Genomic DNA, 27,832 nt, shown 5'->3' with positions numbered 1-27,832 from the left:
ATCGCCGGTTTTCTTTTAGACCTTATGTATTTATTTCCCAGCGCCTTCCCACGTTTTATTCAAAGATCGGTAACAACCATGCCATGATGTCCCCCTCCAGCGCCGCGCTATGCATAATTCGCTAAAGCTTTTCTCTCTGTATCTGAGGTGTCTTCGAGTGTTCAAAATAAAAAGCCGACCAGTCAAGCACTACTTGACCTTCCTGCTCTTGATATAATCTCTTAACTGCTCCATCCTATTCACGAAGAACATCCGCTTTCCATCATTTTTCCACACCAAGACCCCAATCTCATCTGCGTATTTTACACACCCATCATACTCCTTCTGACTCTCAAAGTCTTTGAAGAGGAACCCAGGCGTAGCCTTCATACGTTCATTCTCAATCTGCCATAGCCGTATTTGATCGACAACAGTAGGTGGGAGCACAGGGGCACCCTTTGCCGTTGCAACCTTAAGAAGCTGCGGGTGCGCGTGCGTAGACAGATAAGATATGACTTGCTCAGATGTAATGCCATGGGAGATAGCTCGGTAGATGGACTCTCGAGTTATGCGTCCAGATACCATATTTGGGTATCGGGTAGTCAGTTTCGTGAATAAAGACAGGACGGCGATTTGCAAGGGGGATGAGGTATAAGCGTAAAGGCGATAGTTAGTTTCGATAATTATGAAGCCCGCCGTGCCGGCCCCTGCGGAAAGTGCGTTATCAAAGCCAGCAGCTACACTCCGCAGAGCGCTGGCATCCGAGGTGAGGGTGGTAGCTAGGCGCGTCGGGAAGAATTGGTTCGGTGTTGAAGGAGGAATATACGCCAGCCCGAAGTCCACCAAGTGTGTAAGCATTTCTTTCTGAGATGCCGTAAGGATGGTAGTGCTATACGCACGGCCAAGCTCGAGAGAACCGAGCATAAAAAGAAAGGAAAGAACTTCGACCGAATCCATGCCCATCTAGGGGCGTCAGCATATTCTCACTTTTGGGGGTCATGGCACAAACCTTCTCGGCGTTCTCAATCCAAAGCAGAAGAAGGGTCCACACTTGCGCGTTTACCTCCTGCAATAGAAAAGAGAACCCAGCTTGTGTTATGCCACCGCCTGAACGTTTTTGCCGTGTGACCATATGCCCGGCTTCGAGCAACTGCTTTACACCAGCAGTAGGACCTTCACCCGCCTGCCGCATGCCGTCGCCAACATTGCTCACGATATAATGCAGTATACCTTCCCACTGTGCTCTTGCAAAATCGTCTAGGAATTGAACGTCCACGTTGGCGGTTTCTAGGTCATTGGCAGGTACTCCAAAGGATTGATGATCACCGCCTCCAGTAAGCGCAAGTCGAAGGGAGGAGCTAAAGGCTTTCGTTAAGGACACAGCCTGAGGATCGTCTCTACTCGGCGCGGTTATGGTAACCATGTGAAGTCGATTTAATAGCGATAGGGCTTCGTCTCTTTGTCTGCAAAACGTAAGACGCTTGAACAATCACGAAGCAGAAAAACTTACCGCTTGCTCCCTGGGCGAACCCAAAGATCAAGGTCAGCCAGGGGAAGGGGCTTGGTCATGTATAGGAGAGCCATGGCGAATGTCTTTGCTGGACATGTCATTTTCAGTACTCGTTCTATGTACCCAGGAAGAAGTCATACCCAGGTGAGGGAGCATGCGCCTGAAGATGGCTAGAGCTGTAGAGGGCTGCTGGTAGAGCCTTCTGAAGGTGGTCCCTGGGAGCCTCTCCAGGTACTCGCGCGAGGAGAGAGACGGGAGCGACATCTTTGCTGTGTCAACGTCTCAATTTCCGGATTGCTATCGATTTATCATGGTCTGAGTGGTGTTGTATGTTGTACGGCTGCTAGTTCTCAAAGCCTTGCTGTGGTAGCCTGGCGAGCCCGAAGTGGTCAAGAATTGAGCCTGGACCACCCTGCACGAATATTTCTTGGCGGCCTCACTACTCGGTACTCGAGCAATAAATAACCTCCCTTGGGTGTACTTCGGGAGAAAACAAACCTCTTCCCTTCGTCGTTTATAAGGCTTCAGATTTATTTATTTATCCACGGTGCAAAATGGCGGCCCTTAGATTTGTTAGATCGGTAAGATGATTGACTCTGGATATGGCAATATGACTGATCCCCTTCAAGGTCCTGAAATCATTTCAAGCTGAGTCCGGTTTGGAGCCGAGGTAAGCCGACGAGAAGTTCTTCCACAATCCTCACTTCTCCGTTCAAATGCTAGGGCTCTCTCCGTCCCCAAGGCCATCTTGTCGGGTTCTATGATTGGGTGATCGCGGCGTTCCAATGATGGTTGGCAAGTGCTCTTTCAACTCAACGCATGAGTACCTGTTTTGGTGGCTCTCGAGCAATCCACGCGTTTTAGTCGCCCAACTCAGATGAAACATTGTATTATTTGCTATCCCAATCGACAAGATCTGCAGTTAGAAGGAATTTTCTATGTCTTTATCCATTATCGGAGAGTTATATTGGAGAAACTGTACTAATCAGAACATTTCCTTTAGACTCTTTGGAGAAAACGTAAGAATGAATTTTCACTACTCGTCCTTTATATCAAGTGGGATGTAAGGCACCGTAAGGTCATGTCTTAAATTTATGGCTTAGAAAGGAGAGTAGAGAATGGTTACTCCCCTATTGCTGAATCCATGTGACTCTCAAGTCATCATTTATGATGGGACAAAATGGTGTTTTGCATCCTAGCTAAGTGATGCCCGGACCATGCTTTCGAGAGGCAAAGTTTCAGAATTCCAGCGGAGTCCCTAATATATATGTAGATTCGAGTTACGGCAGCGGAACCAGGCCGCGTGGAATTCGAACTAGACCTCCGTAAGGAGCATATGAATCGTTTGAGTATTGTGCATGGTGGAACCATTGCAAGCATGGGTAGCACCTCAATGCCAAGAATTGCTGCATCAATCACTGATATTAGCTTTTAGTTGACTTAGGAGGTTCGCTTGCAGTGGCGTCAAGAGGGCTATTTGCAACAGGGGTATCAACAGATCTCAACGGTAAGTTCTTCCCAGAGTATGTAAAACAAGCTAACATATCTACTAGTCACATATCTAAGCGCCGGCGGCCAAGTTGGGGACGTCTTGAAAGCTGTTGTTAAGTGCGATAAGTTTGGAAAGAGCCTAGCCTATACTTCCATCTCATTCACAAATAGCAAAGGGGAAATTGCTGCAAGGGGCAGTCATACAAAGTAAGTAGTTATCGCCAGGGAAATGCCTTCATCTTCGTTGGCTACATATCTCCATGCTAACGCGTTGTAGATACGTCGCATTGGCTTGGAAACACCCGCAAAATATTGTCGAGGAACTGTCTCCAAGGAAAACGGAAAAGTCATAAGTTAGTATAGGTTAGCAACCTGCAATACAATCCAAATTTTGAACCGAGACAAGTCACATCAAATCAATGCCTTCCTTGCAGTTTCCAATCCTCCTACAGCTACCGAAGAAGCAGTGATAACTCCATAGACAATTGGTAAAGACTTGCGCTAAAAATTTCAGCGCTAGATGAAAAGTCCACAGAGTCGCAGGGAGACAGCATCGACCATGAAGATAGACCCTGCGCAGTAGTCTCAGGTTGACACGGACATGGCCCAAATCATGTTGCAATACATGGATGCAAAACTTGTTCGTCTACTTGGTGTCCAATTGAAACGAGAAGTACTGTTGCAAGTACTTACCCACCAGCCACCCAGAACTTTGTGCTACCAAAACCATAAGAATAGTATCATCCCACCGAGATATTTCCCGTGCGTACTTATTTCAAGGATTTTCGGACATATTTGGAAGCATGAGGTAATTCCGAACTACTGGCACTGGGTTCCTGCGGAGTAACTCGGCGAAGGGCAATTCGTACTGCTTGTCGGGGAAAGATAATGCGAGGTCTTCCCCTTCGGAATAAATCAATCGACGGGATTCAAAACAACATCCTACGCTTATTTGTTGACTTACTCGAGTACTACCTAGAAACCTAGCACTCTAATGACCCCGCAGCCAACCTGTGCAACCTTCCGAAAACGAGAATGCATGATTCCTGGCAAGGTCATGCGATCTTCCTCATGAACAAGCCTTTATGGTCGACAAGCGTCAGGATCATTCCAGGATGATTATTATGGAGCGAATTGTTTTCTCGCTAGCAGAGGAGTCCCCAGAGTTTCGATGCAAAGACCCACAAGCGTCATCAAACCATTGGTTTCGTGCTTAATTTCTTGATACTGATCAGCAGGTATTTTCCGGTTTTTGGGCAGACTTCCGCATCTGTGCATATTAGTGAAGGTGAGTACAGAAAGTCCAGTAGATGGGTCCTCTGTTAAGCCCCCAGTAAGTGGTGATTACAATAGTAGTGCAGCTACGAGACTACTAAGGTACACTTTGTCGATAAGCTGACACTCGACAGGTTCTTCGAGAAAATATTTCCGTACTTGTGCTGTATAAGGAGTCTGTGATTATGGTTATGGATGTTGGACTAAGGTATATCTCCTTCGAGGCTAACACAGAGTACTCGGTAACGCCAATCCCTACTCCCTACTACCCCCATGTCTCATCTCGGCGTGGCCTTGGGGAATGCGGGGGAGCTGGAAGCATTCAGCCCAGGAACGGCGTTGCTTCGGCGGCTCCCTTCTATCATGAAGTCCGCCACAGACGGGATGGCAGAAGCCAAATCACACGCCACATCCGTAGCCAATACAATATAAGTCTTATAGCGAACATACAAGGTGGCAACGACGCACTGTATTGGAAGGTTTTGAATGTATGTTCAGGCCAGGACGACGCTGAAGACAAAACGAAATTCTAAATAACCAGTGTGATTTTAGGAGCTCGCAAGTTCATAGAGCTCCCTGAATCTCCATGCTCGTACCTACCGTCCGAGGCGATATCGATAGTAATTAGCTGATCTGCGGACCACGCGAGTATCTAGGCTACTGATACGAGTGGTGTGGTCAAAGTGTAACGTTCAACCAAGTCACTGCAGTTGCCCCCAGTTTGAATCCATGAGGCCAATCGATCCCTGCTCGGTCTATAAACAGGCTATATCATCCAACCAGCCATACCGATAGAACCTTCGGAAGCCTTGCGGTTTGCCACATAGTACAGTTTTCTATGGAGGGAAGGGGGCTAAAACACTCTAACATGAATGGGCAACAGCTCTACTAGGTTTGGTCTGCACCCTCGTTGTGGAAACTCTGGCCGAGTCCAGATTGTTGGCCAATCATTCCCTGGTTTCGCGCTCATACCTAGCAACCAAACCTATGGTAGCTGCCCCGCCATATGAGTTATCGGAGTAATGTTGCCCAGAGGAGTTTCACAATGTATAAAGCTCGGATGGCCGTATGAAATTCGACCGAAGAGCTTTGCTTGCCTTGCCTCCTCTAGCTGCCCTTCGCGTATGGTACTCCCAAGCTCTTTCGAGGAGCAAGTACCACAAACTCAAGCCAAACGGTGAACTGTGTACTAGAGCCAAGATGTATCAGTCAAATAACGTTTATTTCATTTGTTCGTTCGCCGCCATTGGTAAGTTTCAAAATCTTATATCAGAATCCGGATAGGTGCCCTCTCAATGATATGTCTAACTTGGACTCGATCAGGCGGTGGGCTTTTCGGCTTCGACATTTCGAGTATGTCCGGTGTCTTGGGCACACAGGCTTACAAGAGATACTTCGGCAACCCAACATCTTATCGTCAAGGAGGAATCACTTGCGCAATGCCTTTTGGCTCTCTCGTTGGAGCCCTATGTTCATCTTTCATTGCCGATAGATATTCACGAAGGACTAGTATTCAAATCGCCTCTATATTCTGGATAGTTGGATCTATGTAAGCACACCCACACACAAAGTTCCTAGATAGCATAGCTCATATATTCCAAGTATACAGTGTGCTTCAGTCAATATCGGTATGCTTGTCGTGGGACGTGTCATTGCCGGCATCTGCGTCGGTATTGCATCATCAATCTGTCCTGTGTATCAAGCGGAAATAGCTCCCAAGGAAATTCGTGGTCGCGTTGTTTCACTGCAGCAATGGGCCATCACTTGGGGTATCCTAATCCAATACTTTATTCAATACGGCTCCTCTTGGGTTGGTGGTGGACCCGACAATCCGAGTCAACCAACATCTGCCTTCCGTATTCCGTGGGGTGTACAGATCGTCCCGGCCGTACTGTTGTTCTTTGGGATGTTCTTCCTTCCGAGATCTCCTCGGTGGCTAGCATCCAAGGATCGATGGGAGGAGGCGATCCAGGTAATGGCTAACCTCCACGGAGGCGGCGATGTTAACCATCCAAAGGTTTTGGCTGAATACCAAGAGATTGAGGAGGCTCTCCGGTTCGAGCGGGAGGAAGCCATTAACAGCTACCGGCAACTTGTCGAGCCTCGCATGCTGAAGCGTGTTCTGCTTGGAATGTCTATTCAGATGTGGTCCCAACTGTGCGGCATGAACGTCATGATGTACTACGTTGTTTGTATGTTGCGGATGATCAACACTAATAACTCCCTGCATATGCTAAAATTTCATAGATATTATGGAAGGTGCCAATATCGCGTCACCTCTATTGACTGCTTCCATCCAATACATTCTCAACGTCCTACTAACACTTCCCGCGATTATTTATCTCGATCGATTCGGTCGACGGCCAGCCATGCTTATTGGATCGTTCCTCATGATGACTTATCTGTTCGTCGTCGGAGCTTTGCAAGCGTCGTACGGAGTGCCCAATGTCGGCAGCCTCAAGAACCCTACAAACTCTGATATCTCATGGATTGTCCACGACAATAAGCCAGTATCCAAGGCCATTGTTGCCATGACATATCTTTTTGTCTGTACATTTGCAACAACATGGGGTCCCACATCATGGACCTACCCCTCCGAAATATTCCCTACAAAGATCCGTGCAAAGGCAGTTTCCCTTGCAACCGCCGCAAATTGGTTTTGGAACTGCGTCCTCGCGTTTGCCGTGCCTCCGCTTTTATGGAATATAAACTGGAAGATGTGTAAGTTCTCCTCACTCATCGAATGCGTCATTAAGCTCATAGCGTTATCAGACATGATTTTTGCTACATTTAATGGTGCAGCATTTATCCACATGTTCTTGACCGCCCCCGAGACCAAGGGCAAGACCTTAGAAGAAATGGATGATGTCTTTGATTCTGGTCTGCCTGCCTGGAAGGCTGTCCCCAAGGGATCGAAATTGGATCAGCTACAAAAGGATATCGAGGCTGGGAATATAAAGATTCAACATCCCATTGGTGGGGTGCCGACTATGAGCGAAAAGACTCCGGTCACTACTGAAGAGACCGCTGCGACTTAAATGAACGTGATATACGAATATAGTGCATGGCTGTTTCTGGTACCTCTAGGGTGCAATGTTTTTGATTATTGCGTGGTTAATTTTTAGGATACGATCTCTACACTGGCTCATGTTGATAATGATAGGAGCAAAGAAATTGAACATGGGAGTCTGAGTCAGCGCTGGGGCATTGTCGATACCTATTTGTCTGTATTTATCATCAGAAACTATTTAACAAGTGTTGTTGTGCTTTATGAATATGATAATGCTCCCTAGTAGAGCCAATGTTTGTTGTGATAATGTCTCACAGGTTCCTGGTTATGTACAGTAATCACTTGGTGTAATTAAGACATCTAATAATAGTAGACTTTTGAGCCCAAGGTTTGGGAACAAGCCATGCCGAGGACAATCTTTCTGTAAAGCATCATAACTTATGCTGCATTTCACATTCTACGGCTCCAACAATAATACAGGCCAGTTACGTATCCCACCTATTTGACCCGGAGTTATACTACTATTCAAGAGACACGGTGTGTTTTGCATCTATCATTATTGTGTGCTATTCCTCAGTTGTCTTTAAGATTGCTTACAAAACCGAAGGAGCTTGAGGGTATATTCCTGCAAATTCGACTCATTTCAAATGCAAGATTTCTCTGTTTAAGGCGGCTAGAATATTAAGAGACGACTTACGGACTTAGAGCGGCGAGCAACTACCTTATCACAATATCTGACACAGCTACAGGCCCAGGCTAAGCAGCCCAATAAAGTAAAGGATAATCAACATATACATAGTCCGTTTATAAGCAAAACCCTCGGCTTATGGTCTCGCCAACCTTTCCCTTTGGAGGTGGACCCTCCCAAGCAGTGTGCCTCACCGAGTACCAATTCTAAATGGCAATGGCTACTCTTTCCTCGAAGGCTTCTTTGAGAATGACCCGCAATACCACTCTTGAGTTATTGTTTGTTACCTCATATTAGTTCTGTTGGCATTGAACGACTTCAGGTAGCAAAATTTAACAATGAGCCATAGCCTCCGTGCCCAATTTTTGAAGTAAGCCAACGCCTCCCAGTAGCTACTTATACTAGGGATTTCCGTTATGGTACAATATTATAGGACGTAGGGTCTAGGCCCTATCCTAAAATGCCATCCGAAAGCTTGCTATTACCAATATAGTTGCAATAGCTACAATCCCTAGCAAATTGTAACAATGCTAGGCTTGCCGATAGAATGCGTTGTTCCAATGGCCATCCATTGCTGCATAAATTAATGGTTGAATATAACTTGGTCAATGAGGGAATAGTTACTCGGCTTCTTAGCCCGTTTCTTATTCTTTCGAAAACGTTTGAGTAAGATATCAAACCGCTTGCTTCGAACACCTTCTCTCTTCAGGATTGTCTAATGATGCCCACAACTGAGCGATCGAATGCAGAGACGACCTGAATGTAGGGGAACTCCGCATTGTTCTCTAGGCCAACAGGAACTGTGTCAGGAATGTGTTAGTAGCTTCAATCTAGCGAATTGAAGACACCACTGATTTTCTCCTATTTACTTCGGCCGACTTACCTACATATCTGCCTGGTTTTGGTTTCCAGCAAGTTCCTCTGTCCCATTTAAGACGTGACCTGACCGGCGCCTCTTGGATTCATACGTGGGTTTCCCATCTTCACACGTTCTTTTTGTCTTTGGCTCTAAGGCGGCTAGAATAGGAGTCGGACAAATACCTCCAAGGGGGATAATCTAGAATACTTTCTCTAAGAAAAGACGCCGCCCTTCTTTGTGAACAATATTAAACCACGGGGAGCGCTCATTTGCTGCTAGGAAGGATATACCGGCAGGCAGTGGGTGGAACTTACGAGAAATTGGTACTTTTCAACTGGTAAGGGAGCGGCCCCGGAAACAAATTCCGGACTGGCTTGCAGAAGCACTTGCTGAGGCTCAAGATCTTGTGAATGACAGCCAAGAAATCCAGATTGTCCAAAATTTAGTAGGTACAAAATAGAGACGTCTGAATCGTAAATAGCTTTCGAAAGAAGCTAGTGTATTTGCACCATTCTTCGATCTACTAGCTGAGGTTGTGGAGCATCCTTCTACTCCACAACCCGCTCGTTCTCTGAGGGAGTCCTTTATGAGCACTGCCGTGGAAGCATTAGGTGAGTCATCATAATCTCCCAGACTGTCTGTAGTGAAGTGAATTGCCTTGGATCGTGAAAATTTCAAATGGGATTCCTAGACTATGGATCTCTTAAAATACAACCTGCCAGAGGTAGACCTGGCAGGGAGTCCGTTAAATAACAAACGGGTCAACCGCAATGATTACCATACTAATAATCAGCAGCTCTGGAGACCTTTGGACGACCCTCTAATTCAAAGACCCCCCTTCTTGCCCACCCTTTCTCCTCGTTATTAACCGTCTCTTGCTCTTTTCCTCAACGTCAAACACGTGAGCCCATCTACTTTGGGTTCGGAGCGACCCGCTTAGCTTCCGCTTTTAGCGAACCCCATCCCGCCCCCCTATTCTCCTCAACGACGTCGCTCAACGTCCGTCTATTGATAGCCTTACTAACGTGGGTACGATAATGAACTACTCATCTACCAATTGTAAGAAATGCCAAATAAGTTTGCTGATTCGGTGTGCCCCGCCAGAATTCAGATGCTTCTAATAAGCCCCCCGTGAAAACGAAAGTGCTAAGATGAACGAAACTCAACTGAGTGAAACGCAGAAAATGAACCAAATTGGCTGATGGAATTCACTTTTTTCAACACCAGGCCTCGGGCTTGTATCTATAGCAACCTTATCCTAGGCTGCCTCGGAGGAAAAAGGCAGAGTCTTCATGAGGTACTTAGGCTAAGTATTACACTAGCAATAACTCCTAGGGTTAGTCAAGGGCCTTGGGTTGGTCCAAACGAGTGTCCATGCCCTCCGACGTTATATATCTTCCGTAACTATAAGGAATCAATGTATTAGGGGTGAATCCATGACGTGGAGAGTCCTCGTATGAACGGCTTAAAACACTAGCATATCCAGCTATATGGAAATTTCAGAGATTGGCCCCAAGGCCCGATTAGCTTTTCATGACTGAGGACTCAGCATCCTGCCTACTTGCCTATTTGAGTGATATCGAGGGCGGAATCACATGCTGGATATAGTTGCCACGCCCATCTAGCGTCGCTCTATATTCCCTCACCGAAATACCCTAACACAGCCCCTAAGCCCGAATCTCACTACTTCCCTCCGCCATTTAATTTGTTGCTTACGGGATGCGGCTGAACATAGCTACAAACAAATGATTTATTGGCACCCGGCCTATGACTCAGAGTTTGAAACTGAGGATGTTGGGCTCAATAATATTGCCTTCGTGAAGAGGGCTTTGATGAAATGAACAGTGAGAGCTCGAACCCATCAATCCGTCTTACCTCCGTGGTCTAGGTGCGATGAGGATGATCATCCATGAAAATGACTCTTGTTTTGGCGGACGACCCCTTGAGACGACCCGCTTGGGGGAGATTAACATGGAATAAAACGGTGATAAGTCTAGAAGGACCTTGAATCCCCGACGATACACTGGTGTAAAATGTTTGCGTCTAGATCCAACCCTAATAGAAAATAGATTTGGGAGTCAGATGACTGACTCTATGAATGGAATTTGTATTGCTGACAAATACGAAGAACGGCTTCGTCAGTCAGTCATAGAAGCCACTGGAGGTGACGGACAAACCGGAGATAGGTAAATAGGACCGAAACTCCTAGGAGAAACTTCTCTTGATAGGAAGATAGTTCACATACTATTATGACACATTTGAATAGTGAGGCGAACTTGCCCCCGTCGGCCATTCAGGGGCTCGCCACACGTGACTCAGCGCACGAGGCTGAGTTGATGTACGTAGTACAGGTTTTGGACTTCGCGTCGGATCTCCATACGGAGTGCATATGTTTACGATGCTATCTAGAGTAGATGACTCAAGTTCTGGAAATACTGAAACGCCTCGAGCGTACCATTGATGGGCGCCTTCTCGGTGGGACACCCATCCATATTCTTCGAAAGCTGCATTGACGATACACTACCGAAGAGCGATGTCTCATGAGGCTGACCTCTGTGGTACTATCACTTTTGCGCCGGCGACGCTATTGGCCTTGTGTGGCCCCTAAGCGCGCCTCAACCATCCGATGACCACCCCTCTCACGGACTCGGACTGTTGGTTGCACGGCAGCGCGAGTAGTATGGAATAGGACGCGCCGACGGCTGGCAAACGGCCTGCGGGCCAGAGCTCCCCCTCCTCGGCAGGAACCTTGGAAGTAAATAACTCCATGCCAATAACAAACGGATCCCGGGCATGGTGGCACTTTGGATGAATCTCCGACTTGTAATGCCTGCCAGCATGGCATGAGTTGTTTTCTGCCGGGAATTAGGTGATTCAAATATTGAATTTTCGGAAATTCAGAAATGCAAATATCGTGGAGGCCAGGAAACAGCACGTCACCGTGCTGAGAGGGCTTCTCTAGCACCTCTTCTTCCGCGACACGTGTGCATACACCGCTTCTGGGGCCAGAGGGGACGCATTGTGATTGTATCGGACTTGATGCCATCGATGCGCAGAGGAGTTTAGTGGTGTTATCCGGCTGCATGCTCTAGCCCTTCCAGCCAATCTGTACTCCTGCAGCGGCGCCATCCAGCGGATGCGGGAGAAGAGCGTGGTCCAAGTCCAGGATGTTCCTTCGCGCAAGATCCGCTGCCTGCTGTGCAACGTGGTGAGGGACCAGGATGGGCAGGCCCTGCTCCGCTAATAATGTCTGAGATATGTCGGTGGCTGGAACTTGGCGGCCGCCCATTCCTGCTGCCATGGCGAGAGCCCCTCCAAGCGGGCCCTTCGACGGTATCGACGGTATCCACGGTTTCCACGGTTTCCACTGTCCCAAGAGGAAGCCAAAAGGAGTGCCTCGCACTGTACGAGGACTCGTAAGATACGCACTCCGTGATACCCACAGTCCGTCGTACTTTACCCGCGACTGGTGGCCTCGTAGATGTGGGAATTGGGGACTGAGGCGGCCCGAAGACAACCCTGGCCGGGAGTGAGAAGGCTTGAAGACAGGTGAAAATTCTTCAAATTAAGGCCAGGGAGAGGCTTGGGGTTCGGAGGGGTGGCTTGGCCCTGCTCCGTTGATGCTATGTTTCCTTTTCCGGCACGCGCGAGCGATCTGCCACGGTCCACGGCAGTAATTACACGCATCCGGCCGCCTCCAAGGGTTCGGGATGGATCGTGTTCGTACTCTGGATCTCTGTGTATCTCGCCGTGGCTGTTGCTGGTGCGGTTGCGGTTGCGGTTGCTGTTGGGCTTCTGGTGGTGTTTGCGTTTCAACTTTCAAGGCAGGCTGCAACATTCGCAGGAGAAACGCCTCAAATAGCCTGGGTTATTTACACAGCATGGGTTCATTTCCACCGAACCATTGCAGCGGTGATGGGCAGGTAGGAAGGTTACAGCAGATGCGATACCTTCGGTCTGGTGGTTGGAAGAAATCGCAGCCGCAGCCCAGGCAGGGCCATCCATCATGATTGTGATTGTGATGGTTGCTTATCGCTATTAGCGGTAAATGGGGATAGGAATTCGGGGTGTGATGCGAAAACCGTAGGCTTGTTTGGCTTGTTGATGAAGTTGTGCCCACCATTATATGGAGGTGACTGGATGGGCGCTGGTGGGAGGCCGGCCAATAACGTCATCGCCTTTGTGTGATATTGAAGCCGTTTGCCTGGCGATCAATACCGCGTGATGATGCTGTTCCAAGGACGAAGAGGCCGGCGATCAGGGAATGGCAAAGCAGACCGGGCACTGGCCAGCTGAGTTCCTCCGGTCGTTGCAGCTCCCACACGGTCGGCACCGCCAGTATTACTGTACTGTGCTGAAGATGCGACGGCGAATAGGTGTGGCGATGATGTTGTGTTCGATGGCGCAGGTGACGTCTCGGTCCCAAAGCCTACCTAGAGCCTAGAGGGGACGCTTATCGCGACGAACACACACACCCAGCGGTCGGTAGCGCCGTGGATGAGGATGGGGATGGGTGGCACTGCGCATGCTGGGCTTCGTCCTTCGTAATCGAGAATAGAACTTTGAATATAACAGCAATATATCGCCCTCAGCCTATGCCTCTTTCGCGTCCCCCCTCCAAACGGCGCATCCTCCCACCAAGGCATCCTGATCTACTACATCCCTTTCAAGTTCCGTCTTGCCCACGGCGCGGTCGCCGTCGTCGTGCACGATTGCCATCACGATACTCCGTCCTTCGTACGAGCTAGCTGCCATTCCTTGTCGTCGTCGGAATCCGCCCGGCGGCACATTACGCATTAGCCTAGGCCCGAACCTTGCCGCTGGAATTAGCAGAGCGGAGGCTCGGACAGAGAACCAGAAAGGCCAAACAAAGGCACAGGCACAAGCACAAGCACAAGCACAATAATCACAGGCACAGGCACCGGCACCACCACCACCACAAAGTCCAACTTTGTCCAAGACCCCAGAATCCTCTTGTTATTAGCCCGCCCCCGACCACGATCCACTGCCACCAGGTCCAAGTTCCTCCAACGCCCGGATTCCCAGATTCACACCCTTTGGAGGCTGGCCGAGATATCGCTCTCCTCTTGCGGCCCCCCTCGAGCCTATACATACGCTACCTACCTTAAGGCACCACGCACTTCTACACAGGTATATCAATATCCATTCGTCCAGAGCCTCTCCCAATTGCACCGCAACAACTCTCAGCCCCGTTGGGTCGCCTCGGGTCATCCACGCCATTCGTCGGGCTGCTTCCCTTGCGCTTCACTTTGCTGGCCACTCTGCGACCTGAGCAGCCTCAACACTCTCCAATTCGAGGACTTCCCGAGCCCTAAGTTACCAGATACCCCCGCCACGCTGAAGTACCGTCCGAAGCCCTGAAGAAAAGTTGTGAGTCAAGCGCAGATGTCTTGGGAAGTTGGCCGGCCTGGTTCGTAGGTACGGTCCTGTTGCCTCTCTCTCGGTCCAGACAAGTCCAACAAAGCCCGCGCCTCTCCTTTCACCTCCAACAACTCCAACCTCGACGCATTGCTTCCTGGCTGTTCATCTTGTTGACGGGCTCCGCTCAACCCTACTTATTTGATTTGATTTGTGTGCCGAGCGCGACAAAAAGCCTTCCTTCCACTGAAGCGTCGTGTCTTGTCTTGCTGTCATCTCGCTTGAACCCAGGGGCTGCTCCGTATCACCGTTGCTTCGTAACAACTCCGTAAGTCTCCCCTGCGTTCCCACCGCCTTTGCCTATGGCGATGGATATTGTCAAATCACCATCCCAGGGCCCCTCCCTGCACTGTCTTCGATGCCCAATGCTCTGGAAGATATTTCGGGGATCTTCCATAACTTGTGGCTGACTCAAAAACCCAGCCCCCTGGTCGACGCCAACGCACGACCAGCAGCCGAATTTCCCACTCGCACCCAAATCCCCGTTAAATATCTACTCGGCCTCTCCCAGCCACCGTTTTCGAGTCTCTCTTCCTCTTCCTCTTCCATCAACTGTCCGAAGTCTTTCGAACCCCCCAAGCTTACAACACCACGATTACCAATACGATATCGAGCCGGATTCGTCGTCCAGCTCCTTCCAGAATCTTCCGAAGCCGATCCACTCGACTTCGATTCCCCCAGATTTCCTCGAACGCAGGATTTCGGACCAACTAGTTCTTGACATGTACGGATCAACGACACAGGTTTCCTCCTTCTCTCGTACCGACTACATACCACGGTGACGGGCTTGTCACACTCTCCAGCGCCTCGATATAAGGCGCGCTCGACCTTTTTCCTTTTTCTTTTCTGGGTATCTGCGGGACATCTCAAGAGCAGGATACCATGAACAATTATACGCCATACAACACGCCGCCGGCCCATCCGGCGGCTTACTACGGATTCAGCGCGACGCCGTCGCCAGCTGGATCACCCTCAGGAGCCCACGGTGGATTCTACGCGCCACGACCAGGTCCAGGACCAAAACACCATTCACGACACACTTCGGGAGATGCCTATGGCTATTCACACTCCCCGCGAGCTTTCTCGCCCAGGTATAACTCCAAAGGAGACTACGCGACTGCTGCCAATGTGAGTCGAAAACAAAGTTCTTGGTCCGGCCCGCGCTATGAGGCGAGGCGTCGAAATTCTTACTCCTATCGAGCCTCTCATGGGGATTCCGACGAGGACGAATATGAATATGTAGATTATTTTGTGGATGGTGTGATCTACCGAGTACCGGCTCGCCGGCCTACAAAGACAACTTACAATTATCGTGGGCGTGGCACTGATCACTACTACTCTCAGGGCCATGGATACGCGTATGAGAAGGATGAACCTGAGGACTCGCCACTTTACGAACCATCACCTAGACGACGTCGACAATCATCTTCGACGCCACAGCGACCATCAACAGCGCGACCGACGACCGCACCAAAGACGGCACCAAAGAAGCCGCCACCAACGGCCAAGGCTACCGATGCTGACGCACGCAAGCATCGTATTCCCCCGGGATACTCACTTAAGAACTGGGATCCTTCCGAGGAGCCGATCATGCTCTTAGGCAGTGTTTTCGATGCCAACAGCCTCGGCAAATGGGTCTACGACTGGACCGTCTACCATCATGGACCCGCCACACCCATCGCCGACATGGCCGGCGAACTCTGGCTGCTTCTGATTCAGCTTGCGGGCAAAGTGAAGCGGGCGGAAGAATGCATGCCGCGCATTCGAAAGGAGGAGAACAGAGAGATGGTGGAGGATTTTATTGAATCAGGGGAACGATTAACGGATAAACTAAAGAAGCTGCTTAAGGCGTGTGAGACGCCTATGTTGAAGGCAGGCAAGAGACATGGAAAGGAGCAGGCGCAGTTGGGCAAGAACGCAGGCACCGAGTTTGTCGATTCCATCTTTGGACGGGACCGGCAGCTTGAGCACACGGAGAAGTTCATGGCATCCATTCGGCTCTGGAATCTGCGATTTGACGCCAACTGCGAGGATATACTTCGAAGGCCAGGACAATAGGACCTGGCGCAAACGAGTTGGGGGGTGGGAGGGCAGGAGTTAGTCTATTTCTTCCATCGTCAGATTTCTTACGGACTACGATACCCTCCGAGCGCTCTTAGATGCTTTACGGCGGTGCACTCATTGTAAGATACCAAAGATGGATACCGGGGCAACCCGCATTAGGACGGTTATAGAACTTGGGATACTTGGCAGGGCAGGAAAAAGTTGGGATGATGTTGGAAACGGATACGCATTTTGGGATTTTGAGAGTCTAGGATATTGCGCAGACAGGTTCGGACGCACACATTTGGATGGAATATTGTAATCGTAGTAGTTGTTTTCTCCCGAGTTCTCTGGATGGCTGGCACATGGGGGCTGCATATTGGCGTCTTCAGAATATACCCTTCATACTTTTTGCTTCAACCCGATATCACACATGAGCATCATGACTTGAGGTGACGTTTAGACCACCTGCCGTATGTGATTCATCGGGGTTTTGCAACACAGGCCGATACCAGAGTCGGGTTCATTGAGGTCCGCCACCAAAATAGATTTCAGCGATCATACAGATACAGTTACCAATGTCACTTAGTATGTCATACAGCCCCATCAATAATTTCAGAATAGCATCCACACACCACACCCTCACGGCCGGTACTAAGACTAAGATAAGTACCTACCTAGCTAGGCACGGAGTAAGAAAGTAAGATCAATATCAATCCATAACATAGCGCAACCCGCTCATGTTTCTATTCCCAGCCCCCAACCACGGGGCCAACCTCCTCCTCTGTGTTCTCTATCCATCCATATCCATATACCCGTCCAGCCCTGCCAGCCCCGCCACATCTCCCCATGCACTCGACCCCACCATCATCGTGACCACTTACGACCACTCCTATCCTATGCTGTGCTGTGCTGCACCATCTAATAACCAACTACGGAGTATGTCCCTTACTTTACGCAAGTACGAAGGAACTGCACGCCGTTCCCACGTTCTTCCTGCGCGCTGTCTACGCCGTAAGCTGTACCACCCACCTGCCTATACGACCTTCCCTCGGCCCCTATTCCAACTATCTCTCCGTCTCTCCATCCGTCGGTGTTTTCTAGAAGCCTACGATGCAGCGCCGGAGGATTATTCCTTCTCTGCACGTAATATATTGCAGTGCTTGATATGTGTAATCCGCCCAAATTAGCCTATCATTATACATCCCTCTTAGGGATTTTTCATGTCTAGGTGCCAGAGTCGTAGTAGACGTTTTAGTACGACCCGAGAGGCACTCCCCTCTTCCCTCCATGCGGAGAGTCGGTGCCGCGACGAGAAACGTTTACTAGTTCATAACAACGGAGTGGCGCTTTCACGGCTCTTGGGGCCAGTATCTATCACATCATCTCCTGTTTGTTCATGTTGTGCTGAGCTGCGAGTCTTTCCCCGCCCCCTCCTTACTGTACCAGTGCCAGAGCCAGTGTAAGGGAGAGAGCGGAAGTTAGTAACACAACATAACTCTGGTACAACCCCAACTTTACGTAGCTGGTACTCAGCTTGACATAACACACATCTGCCAGGCATCCGCCCGTTGGTTACTAACCGTGGCTCTCCAGGCTATCCTTCTGCATCTCACACCAACACAAACGTGCGCTGACGGTGCTATTTACTCCAGAGTGAACCAGTCGTAATGCTTCCCTGGCCTCCCTGGTGACAGCTGGCCACTGACGGATAATACCACAGTTGAGCGGTAAGCCACTGCGGCACCACACCCTTCTCCAGCTCCGCCGTTTTCTCGTTAAAAATATCCTTCTGCAGCTGCGCGCTGCGTCTGCGTGCTGCGGTGCTTGCAGTGTGCGTACAGAATGTGATATTATCTTTGCCATTCTGCCGAGATGCAGTGCGAGTGAGGGCATGTCAGGGAGGGGACAGGGCTTATGCTATGATTGGAGGGGTTTTTAGCTATCACAGTTAATGTTCGGGGATTCAAGTCGCGCGCACACATTACATTGTTTTGAGGGTTTTTGTGTTTCATGGGCGTTACTCGGTATTGCCTGCCCATGGGAATCAATAGATCCCCCATTCCCAAATTTCATATGAGGATCCTGCACAATTTCCGAGGGATTATACATAGGTATGAAATGAGTCAACCCATGGCTGAGTCGTTTGATTTTCATTGCGCATGACATCAAATAATGCATATCTTATCATATACCAGGAAATATGATATGACCCCTCTATCAAGTTCAAGCCTATAATTCCTATTTTTAAGCTCTGGTCGGGCCTCACCGTCATCCCGTCAGGCCTCAGCCCTCCCTCCCGCACCCGAGCCGAGCCTCACTCACCACTCGAAACCTCGTCAACCACACCACTCAAGTTGACTCAACCACACTCGGTATATTCTTAATGATATAATCGGTCCGGCACTTGAGCACGGAAATACTGGAACGAATGATTATCTGCCGATCGATGGGTCCAGTTATCGATGATTTGGTATCCCAGAGTGTTTGATCTACACTGACCTGCATACCGCTCTTATCGTCTTGCCGCCCTGCGTATTATCATCCCCTCGGTCCTTGCATCTGCGTCTGAACAGGCTTTCCGGCGGCAATCTACCTGAGATCCTCTGTAAGACAGGAAGGGCCTCAGCCCTAAACTGCACGAGTAGAGCCGCGCGGTGTAAAGCCAGCGGCTCTTGGGTGAAGGGGGCTCAGCGCTTAAAGCTTGTTATCAGAAACGAATGTGGATTAGTGTTACTGGGTCGGGCTTGACGTAAGCACGTCTTGTATAACCGGCCACAGGGCGTATACTGTTGGAGTTAGATTAATCGTCCTGATCTATACTTTGGGTTACTCTTACTTTGACTACATCTACTTATAGTTACTACATACCTAGGTACTTTAGTAGCATATTCGTACTCTTATAATTCTAACAGGTTATAAGCCCGGAGACGCTTAACACACCTTAAACTCTACTCTTATTGTAACTCTATGATTACTCTACTCTTGACTACTTCTTCCATATAGCTAAGGTACCAATAGCCCCTCCTTTGCCTACGCACGTGACCTGACTGGAGACATATATACACCTCCTAAAAGCCGGACTCTCTCTTCTTCTCTCTTTAGCTTAATATCTTCGTACCTACGGTTGCAGTCAAATAGAGAGATCCATTGTTATAAGGCACTCTTTACTTGCATCCGTGACACCCGCCTTAGCCAGAAGATATTGTTAACATCAGTAGGCAGGCATTTATTCCTAAGGATATGCCTATTATTTACGGCTTTGTACCAGACGACTCTAACAGCAAGTCCGTATCAGGAAATTGCAACCGCTATATTGGGCAAAGCGTATATACAAGCCTGCCGCTGCTTTCGGGGGATACAAAGCTCTTGCGGCTCTATCGCCCACAGTTACGGGTAGAGCACACAGTAACCTCATGAATATAACGAATCATCCCTCCCTCGACCCTAATAAAGTTGGTGCTAGGTGTGCCATCGGGTTTTGTTTTGTCGATGAACGGAAAGTCGTTAAAGATATCAAGCCCCCCTAACTCCTCGTCAATGATATAGCGCCGGTTCGTGATCTTAAACGGCTTGGGGAACTCGGGCATTTTGCATGTATTAGCAGTCGGGTTGCTCCCCCCTGTGTACGAGCCGCCCTCGAGCCGGGCACACGGTGTGCCATACGGGACCTTAACGGTGCCGTCGCCCCAACTATCGAGGTAGGCGTCCCCGGCGGCCTTAATAACCGTGCGGCTGTCCCGTTTGGCCTCCGGGATGGGATCCCAGTTCTCTTTTTTATTCCAATAGAGTTGCCCTGTCGCATTAAATGCCCAGTCGCCGGCGTCTGCGATAACCGATTGAATAGCTGTGATCTTGTCGTCGGTACCAAAGAGCATTCGTGTATGAATAACATATGGATGCTGGTTCGTAGCTGCTGACAGTTCCGTGAACGTAGCGCACTGAGTAGTATCGTAGAGACTGCGGTTGAAATCGACAGTAACAGCCTGGGTTAGAACACCCTTACTGATATCCATAGCCATATCATTCTCCACATAGCTAGCGTTGCTAGCCAGAGCGGTCATAGAACTATTCGGCAGCCCGGCGATTTGTGCTCGGACTTCCCTGAGAATTAGCTGACATCGTCGGGCATTAATAAAATAAGGTTGCATACGTACCGTATGCCGCCGTGGCCTCCTGGAGCATTTCTCGGGTGCATGCTGAGGCCTGGGAGGCGAGGCCCACGCACACCAATACTAGTGAAACTGAATAGATCATGGCTCCTTTTCTAGTTCAGGGTACTTTTGAAGTTCAGATGCTTCGTCACTCATCGAGATCCTCGCTTCATTCTTGTATAGAGTCTCTGGATTTTCCCCGCGGCCAGCCCCTCTTTGGCTTATATTTCCGGATTAAAGTTAAAGGACTGCGGTAGTTGCAAAATACATGGATATACCGGTAGTTGCTCTTTGCAATGTTAAGTGCTAGGAGAATATGCCTCTCTAGTGCAGGACAAATTTAGCCGTAATCTTTAAAGATTGCCCGGCTCTGAACCGGTGGGACCCTACTTATAGCAATTTCACGAATTTCCATAAGTTTTACTGATAGCAACATAACCATATAAGAGCCTATACTGACAGGATAAATATGTGATCTACAGAGAGAGCAGCGTATTCTCAACGAGGTCCCACTTGCACGATCTGTTCCGCTACCCTCAGATAGATCTCAAGTCCCTAGAAAAGTATGCGGTACCAAAACAGAAAGAAAAAAAATGGTAACGCTAAGAAGCGAGTGAGAGAGAGCGCGATGTGTATAGAAGATAGTGGGTGCATTATGTCAATCCAAGGCTTGTAGACCGGCAAGAGTACCAAAGAGCGATTAAGCTGATAGAATCGGCCTAACGATCAAAGCGCAGTCCACGAGCTATTTACACATGATTCTCTGCGCCGCCAACGCACGATTGCCATACGACACAATCACCAGAGGCATCCTCCCTGTATCCGGAATTCGCACTTGCGACAACTTCACAAAGATCCATATCAAGGTGGGTTGGAGTTGGCAGGCCTGCGAATATTCATGCTTCGGGTGCAACAACGAGCGAGGACCTCCTGATCATAACATGGCCATGACAGAGGCCAAATTGGACGAATGCTAAGTCCCAATCCTTCTAATGCTTCTGCATTGTTAGTCCTGTGGGATGTCCTAGATTTGTTTGTCGTGATTGATGTTGTATGTTGTAAGTTGTAAGTTGTGATGCGACGAGGATTCAAGGTGGTGGGCCTGGTGGGGCAGGTCGCTAGTGTCAAGTTCCGGGGGGGTTTATTAGATCATACACCAGATATGACCTCCAGCTGCTTACTCAGCCCTGCCCTGCCCTGATCCGTACGATGTAAATCTCTGCTCCAAACAGGCTTCTCCTGGTCAGACTTAAATAGAACCACACACTCGATCCTACAGAGCGCCTAAACGGTGTGAACTCGCCTTGTGTGGTTGCAGAAGGGGCCAAGTTGGGGGCACTGTGGAGACTCGAGCCGCTCGATTGCAAGGTCATTACAACCTTTTGGGGGCGCGAGGCTGTGGTTCTTTCGTTCCTTCTTACGAGGCTAGACTGAACTGTTGGCTTCTTGTTGTTAGTGGGGTTTAGGCAAGAGGAACCAACACCCCTGAGGCTAGGAAATCCAACTTGGGACACCGACTAGCCGCCAGAAGCCTAGGCAGATCTCGGAAACAGTGAGGGAGAAAGTATGCATTACATACGCTTCCTCAAACCTCCGCGCTTACAGCGTGGTGGGAGTGCCTCTCAGCTGACAGCAAAAATCACCCTAACCACTGATCTAGGCGAGTCTTTTCTTTGGGCCGATATCAGGTTGGTAGTTGAGCTCGTTGGTGTGGATGGGAAGACAAATTTGCTTGCTGGGGGCAAAGAGTATTTATGGAAGGGAAGCGAGGGGATGAGGAGCCTGGAGGTTTCATTGCCTATTCCGATATCCAAGGGACGAGGGAAAGCTGCTGGAATACATTCCGTACGGATGTTAGTTCGTCCGGTTTCTGTAATCCAAGCTGTAGACACTTCTGCAGCTGTCTTGGGTGCTGGAGATGGCGGCCTCATGGCCGTGAGGAGCATGGCCGTTGACACAAATCCACCACAAAATGCCTCGACGGTCCCCAGTGCTAGCTTGGCGGAGCGAGTAATTAACATTGGAAAGTCGCAACTGCATATTTGGGAAGAAACGGGAGAGTCAATAGCTCGACATATATGGTACGCTTACTTGGCCTAAACAGGTACGTCATCTGAATTTCATTTCACTAACAAGATACCCCAGGGATGCTGGCCTGGTATTATCATCGTATCTTACATCCATCTCCAACCCGTCCTCAGAATGTCCGTCTCTCTCAGAAAAGCTTCCTAAACTACCAGCTTTACAAAATGCACTCACGCAAAACGACATCCATGTGCTCGAGCTAGGAGCAGGTTGTGGAGTAGTAGGGATAACTGTCTCCCACGCATTTCCCAACATCTCCCAAATCATCCTCACCGACCTCCCGGAAGCCACCGAGATCCTCTCTCACAATCTCTCCCCATCTATACTTAAACCCCTACTGTCTCAAACTCATGCCAAAATCACACAGCAAGTACTCGATTGGTCATCGCCCCTCCCTCCAAATATCAAGGACACGAAATGGCAACTCGTCGTAGTGGCTGACTGTACGTACAATCCGGACGTAGTCCCGGATCTAGTCAATACGCTACGGCGTATTGCGGAGGGAAATAGGGACCTATTAGTCTTGTTGGCAATGAAGGTGAGGCATGAGAGCGAGATGGTGTTTTTTGACCTGATGGAGAAGGGCGGTTTTGCTGTGCGGGAGAAGTGTATCCTTCCACTGCCGGTTTCAGGCGCTGAGGTTGGGGAGGAGATTGAGATCTATGTTTTTGAAACGGGTGCCGGGGAACAGGTATGTAGATTATTGTTAAATTAAAGAATTCTACAATGCGGAATAGATATAGATACTAAACCATCTTAGAACGAGCATGGAAACGTGCCCTGATAATAATAATATTACAAAAGCCCACCCGCTTCACAGCTTAGTGGTTACGACATAACTGCTCAGTAATATACTAGTGTTATTCTTATCTATCAGTTAGAATCAGGTAGATGTCGCCGGGCTGCAACAGGTGTATAATACTTTATCTGTAACTAGAATTTGTTCTTCTTTAACTAACTACGAGCTGGCTATCGATTCTCTCGAGTTCAGTGTCATATAGCGTTCTCAGCGATAAGGTTATGGAGAAGAAGAAATGCTCTCAAGACAATTCACCTAGCCCGCTCGCATATCAAGTCAGTACTTGACAGTTCCAGGTAGCTCAAAAGGAGAAATAAAGGAGTTCGCTGTGAATTATAATTTGGCCTACAAAGGTTCCCTAACAATGTACCATCTGTCCATAATTTCACAGTTATCTTGAACTTGGCAGCCATCCCAAATTTAACAGCTAACCTTAACATGAAAACTGCTTCCCTATTTATCTATTTACAAACTCTATTTTTACCCTTCGTCTTATCACCCCACTTCCCAATACGGACCTTAAAGTGCGAGTAGTGCAGCGACCCCATAATGATGGCGCGCCGCATCTTCCCAATTATATCTATCTATACACAGGACCGGGAGAGATGCCGGCCGGTATCTGTTGTATTTAGGCCCATACCGAGTAGTCACCAGAGCTAGAGGTTCTAGAAGTAACCAGTTAATAGAAAAACACTTCTCCCTATAACAACATATAGTTGTGGTTCTGTTTAATACTAACTAGTCGTGTAAAGAAACTTCATAGAGATATAAACCCTATACAATATAATAACGATTCATATTCAGATATATGCTTGTTCATCCACTTATATTTTGAGATATTGAACCTTCGCGAGCGTTCGCTTATAGGAATTTGAAGAGGAAGTGATTCAGTTGCTGTCCCGCTGTCGCTTTCCAGGACTTGAACCCGCACCTAACGGGTATATTCAGTCTTGAATTATACTTTTAAAAAGGCTAGGTTTGTGATATACTAAGATGCCCTTTGTTTCTTCTTGCAGCTTACTCGTCTTTGCCGCAGCTTGTTTTTCAATTCCAGGGACTATTAGATGAACGGAAGAACAGACGTTGGCTTTTATGAAAAGAGAGAGAAATAATATCTATTCCGCTCAATATCTCTATATAAGTACTGAGCTGAAAACATTGGGGATCAGATAGGTTGTATATTATACAGCTGAATAGATTTCTATATCTGCTTTTAAAAAGCTTTCCTTGACTCATATATCTATCTATGGGAAACCAGCTCTCCTTACGCACAGAATGAGCAGAATGGCCAGTTTATAATGTAAGCGTAAAAGTGAGGTATCTAAGAGCGAGGGGGGAGAGCTGTTTGAAGTATTTCATGTAGTAATCCCTAAATCCCAGCACGCCCCTTAGTATCCCTTTCTCCTATCCACAACATTAATAAGCGGCCTTCCTTGCTCCAAATTCGTCAAATTAATATCTAGGATCTCAAAACTTCGCTCCGCATACGTAGTCCCTAGCCCACTAACGTGCGGCGTAATAGCCACGTTTTCCAAATCCCATAGCTCACTCTCTTCCGGCAACGGTTCCGGTTCCGTGACATCCAAAGCTGCACCCCTTAGTCCACCTTCGGCTGGCTTCTTCTTCAGCGCGGCGATAAGATCATCCTGGTTTATGATGGCACCACGGGCGATATTCACAATAAAAGCATTTTTCTTCTCGCCGAGAATTTGGAGTTCCTCAGCAGCGATGAAGTGTTTCGTTTGAGGGGTCAAGGGTACGGAGATGAGCAAAATATCAATGTCCTGCGAGAGGAAATGGCGGAGAGAGGCTTTATCGAGGCCACTGTACCAAGCACTGGGGATGCTGCCATCTGGGTCGCCGGTTCCATCGACGATATAACCATGGTCTCTTTTGCTTTCGGGGGTGGTGCGGGGACTGGCCGTGTAGGCTATTACGTCCATTCCCAGGGCCCTGGCAACACGTGCAGCTTTAATCGTATCAAATTAGTATTTATGTTTTCAAAGTACGTCGGGACGGGGAAGTGCTTACTTTGCCTCCCAATGGCCCCGTAACCCAAGACACCGAGACGTTGTCCTACGCCGTCTCTGACAAATCCAACATCTTGGAAACTTCCCCATATATGATCCTTCTGTAGCTTTAGAAGCATTTTTTGTCTGTGGGCATGACTCAGGATTTGCAAGACCACCCATTCTGAGATCTGAGGGCTGTGGACACCCGAGGAGTTGGTGAAAGGAATTTGTCCTTCTTTCCACTGGAAGTTGAGAGATTAGCGCATATTTCCAATTAACTTGCACAAGCAAAATCAAGAACGGATGCTTTGAGATATATTCAAGAATATATTAAGAACAAGGAGTAATGCAGCCAAGTAACTTGATCATCCTTACAATCGGTGTGCTCAGCACACGGTCTGCACCCGCACTGAAGAGATGTATCAATTTCAGGTTCACAGCTAGCTCCGGAGAAGGTAGTTTGGATAAGGTTACGAGGATCGTAGCCTCCTTCATTAAGTCTAAAAGCGGGTCAGCGAGTATGCATCTCAAGGCTGACACGCAGCGAATTGAACCTAGGAGTGGGGGGCGCTATACCATCTGGAATTGTCGAGATCTTTATTCCCCCATGGTCGGGCAATATGTGACGGTATGTGAATTCTACATTAGGATGTTTATCCTTGATACTTTTGAGGATCTTCTCATCTTCGGGGAAGGGAAGGAGGCACAGGATGTGTTCTTTCTCTGGAGAGGCGTCGCCCATGATTGGTGATCGGGTGACTGGTTAGAGTTTCTGGGTATGTCAACTACAGGGACAGTATGGAATGAACTAAACACTCCTGAGAACGAAGTAATATCCTATTACTAGTAAAGTATGCAGTACTGTAGATGTACAATATATAGCAAGATGATGATGGATTGGCCTGAAGTGGGGTTGGGGTCTCGGGTATGTTTGAGAAGGTCCCACTTGCCTCGGGGCCGATAGAAATTTAAGGTCGCGGGCAGCGTTGTCTTTTGAGATAACCACAAATCGTTCGCGACAACGCCAGCAAATGACGAGCTCGGCATGGGCACTACGAGAGACTTGCCTTCGCCGAGCTCGCTCATCCAAACATAAGGTTTCTAAGTCCAAATCATTTATCGTCTAAGGAGAATCGTTCAAGCTTTATTGCAGTCTTAACGGAACGCCGGAATTGAAACAAACTCTTAACTCCCAACAGCCTGCGTCTTCGCGAGCTCATCATGCGCATCTATATCTTTAGCCTCCCAAGGATAGCAAATCCACACATCTTCCACCGTTCTCGCAGCCAAATACCTATGATCCCTTAACATATCCTCTGGCAGCGTTCCCTTCTTCTCCTTATTCTTGTTCTATGAGTTGGCCAATAGTCAGCTTCCCCTCCTACAGAATTACATGCTAACATGGCAAAAACTTACGTGCAAGACAAATATCGAGAATATGGTTTTCTCGCCTTTAAAACCCAACTTCTGGCTTGCAATCTCTACGTCTTTCTCCAACTCCTTGACCGCATATTCCAGTGTCGTCCTCGTATCGTCCACCTCATCGACGATCAATATCCGCTTCCCGACTAGGTTCTCCATCTCCCCCAAACTCGTCAGGTCCAACCATTGCGTGCGTGTGACTTTCGTCCCTGGTGCCTCTACTTCACCACCGGGCGTGCTAAGGCCTGAGGGAGTTGTAGAGGGCAGATCTTCGTAGAGCGATAATCCGATGGCTTGGATGGGGATGTTGGGTGCGCCGGGTTGCTTGAGGAATGATCGCAGGATTCGCGCGGGGACGTAGCCGCCACCGCCGATGGCGATCATTAACTGAGGCTGGAAGTCTTGCAGGATCCGGGGAGCTGCCTCTTGACATAGTTTGTGGACCTTGAACGAGGCTGTTTGTTAATATTTTTGTGTCACGATGGATGCCTGTCTGCAGTGGGGTGCGGTGGGCCAACCTGGTTGTAGGTCACATACTCCTTGATGACCATTTTGAACTGAATGGAATGGAGAAATGAGTGTAACCTTGGTATATGGAGCGCTTGCTATGAGTAGCAAGGAAAGTTCGGGGTGAGAGGACTTCTTGAAGAAAGAAGGATAATAAATTTCACAAATTCTGTTTGGCAGCCCGACTAATTGGGCAGGCGCCGAAAAGCTAACGGGGATCGCCTATGATAGAGGGGCTTATCTTTATAGAGTCAGACAGTCCAGTTATAGGTCAGTCTCACATCCTCTCAGATCGTCCCTACAAAAAAGCTTTCTGGGGGAGGTTTAGGCATTATGGAGTGATGATGTGGGTGGCGTTATCACACCCCACCTTCCCGATGAAACGGCTAGTTTTGTAGCCTTGTATGGAATCAGCCTTGTTATTTGTGCCGAGGAGTTTATTGAGCAGTTTAAGACCTGATAATCAGTTCCTTATGACTTCAAAGTTTATCAGCTGGTAATATTATAATAATACGCAAACTATACACATCGTACAGATTTTATCATTAGCAGAGCATAA

General features: G+C 48.5%; 8 protein-coding genes across 8 annotated transcripts; 4 read left to right on the top strand and 4 right to left on the bottom strand.

Annotated features, from left to right (window-relative positions):
- Positions 1–189: 189 nt before the first annotated feature.
- BP5553_01868 (Uncharacterized protein) lies at positions 190–1,753 on the bottom strand (the record flags this gene model as incomplete). The annotated part of the gene is made up of 4 exons (XM_032010491.1): positions 190–942; positions 989–1,442; positions 1,490–1,577; positions 1,630–1,753. 4 exons carry the CDS (start codon positions 1,751–1,753, stop codon positions 190–192), a joined length of 1,419 nt encoding a protein of 472 aa, XP_031874545.1.
- A 290-nt stretch (positions 1,754–2,043) lies between these two features.
- Positions 2,044–3,333, top strand: BP5553_01867 (Acyl-coenzyme A thioesteras-like protein 13; the record flags this gene model as incomplete). Its single annotated transcript, XM_032010490.1, has 7 exons — positions 2,044–2,070; positions 2,119–2,159; positions 2,493–2,508; positions 2,763–2,871; positions 2,925–2,996; positions 3,043–3,187; positions 3,258–3,333. The coding sequence occupies 7 exons, from the start codon at positions 2,044–2,046 to the stop codon at positions 3,331–3,333; spliced, it is 486 nt and encodes a 161-aa protein (XP_031874544.1).
- A 2,122-nt stretch (positions 3,334–5,455) lies between these two features.
- On the top strand, positions 5,456–7,293 carry BP5553_01866 (MFS general substrate transporter; the record flags this gene model as incomplete). The annotated part of the gene is made up of 5 exons (XM_032010489.1): positions 5,456–5,504; positions 5,579–5,804; positions 5,858–6,447; positions 6,503–6,976; positions 7,058–7,293. 5 exons carry the CDS (start codon positions 5,456–5,458, stop codon positions 7,291–7,293), a joined length of 1,575 nt encoding a protein of 524 aa, XP_031874543.1.
- Positions 7,294–15,133: 7,840 nt separating this feature from the next.
- On the top strand, positions 15,134–16,309 carry BP5553_01865 (Vegetative cell wall protein gp1; the record flags this gene model as incomplete). Its single annotated transcript, XM_032010488.1, has 1 exon — positions 15,134–16,309. One exon carries the CDS (start codon positions 15,134–15,136, stop codon positions 16,307–16,309), a length of 1,176 nt encoding a protein of 391 aa, XP_031874542.1.
- Positions 16,310–19,671: 3,362 nt separating this feature from the next.
- On the bottom strand, positions 19,672–20,492 carry BP5553_01864 (Uncharacterized protein; the record flags this gene model as incomplete). Its single annotated transcript, XM_032010487.1, has 2 exons — positions 19,672–20,398; positions 20,452–20,492. The coding sequence occupies 2 exons, from the start codon at positions 20,490–20,492 to the stop codon at positions 19,672–19,674; spliced, it is 768 nt and encodes a 255-aa protein (XP_031874541.1).
- Positions 20,493–22,014: 1,522 nt separating this feature from the next.
- On the top strand, positions 22,015–23,317 carry BP5553_01863 (uncharacterized protein; the record flags this gene model as incomplete). The annotated part of the gene is made up of 3 exons (XM_032010486.1): positions 22,015–22,529; positions 22,594–23,224; positions 23,294–23,317. The coding sequence occupies 3 exons, from the start codon at positions 22,015–22,017 to the stop codon at positions 23,315–23,317; spliced, it is 1,170 nt and encodes a 389-aa protein (XP_031874540.1).
- Positions 23,318–24,720: 1,403 nt separating this feature from the next.
- Positions 24,721–26,086, bottom strand: BP5553_01862 (Uncharacterized protein; the record flags this gene model as incomplete). Its single annotated transcript, XM_032010485.1, has 4 exons — positions 24,721–25,301; positions 25,364–25,586; positions 25,720–25,844; positions 25,921–26,086. 4 exons carry the CDS (start codon positions 26,084–26,086, stop codon positions 24,721–24,723), a joined length of 1,095 nt encoding a protein of 364 aa, XP_031874539.1.
- Positions 26,087–26,529: 443 nt separating this feature from the next.
- Positions 26,530–27,317, bottom strand: BP5553_01861 (Hypoxanthine guanine phosphoribosyltransferase; the record flags this gene model as incomplete). The annotated part of the gene is made up of 3 exons (XM_032010484.1): positions 26,530–26,694; positions 26,761–27,210; positions 27,285–27,317. The coding sequence occupies 3 exons, from the start codon at positions 27,315–27,317 to the stop codon at positions 26,530–26,532; spliced, it is 648 nt and encodes a 215-aa protein (XP_031874538.1).
- Between the last annotated feature and the right edge of the window lie 515 nt (positions 27,318–27,832).

The sequence above is a fragment of the Venustampulla echinocandica genome, assembly GCF_003357145.1.
Source record: "Venustampulla echinocandica strain BP 5553 chromosome Unknown scaffold_0, whole genome shotgun sequence".
NCBI lineage: Eukaryota > Fungi > Ascomycota > Leotiomycetes > Helotiales > Pleuroascaceae > Venustampulla > Venustampulla echinocandica.
Note: the sequence above shows the minus strand (reverse complement) of the source record. Positions and strands in the feature narration are given on the sequence as shown.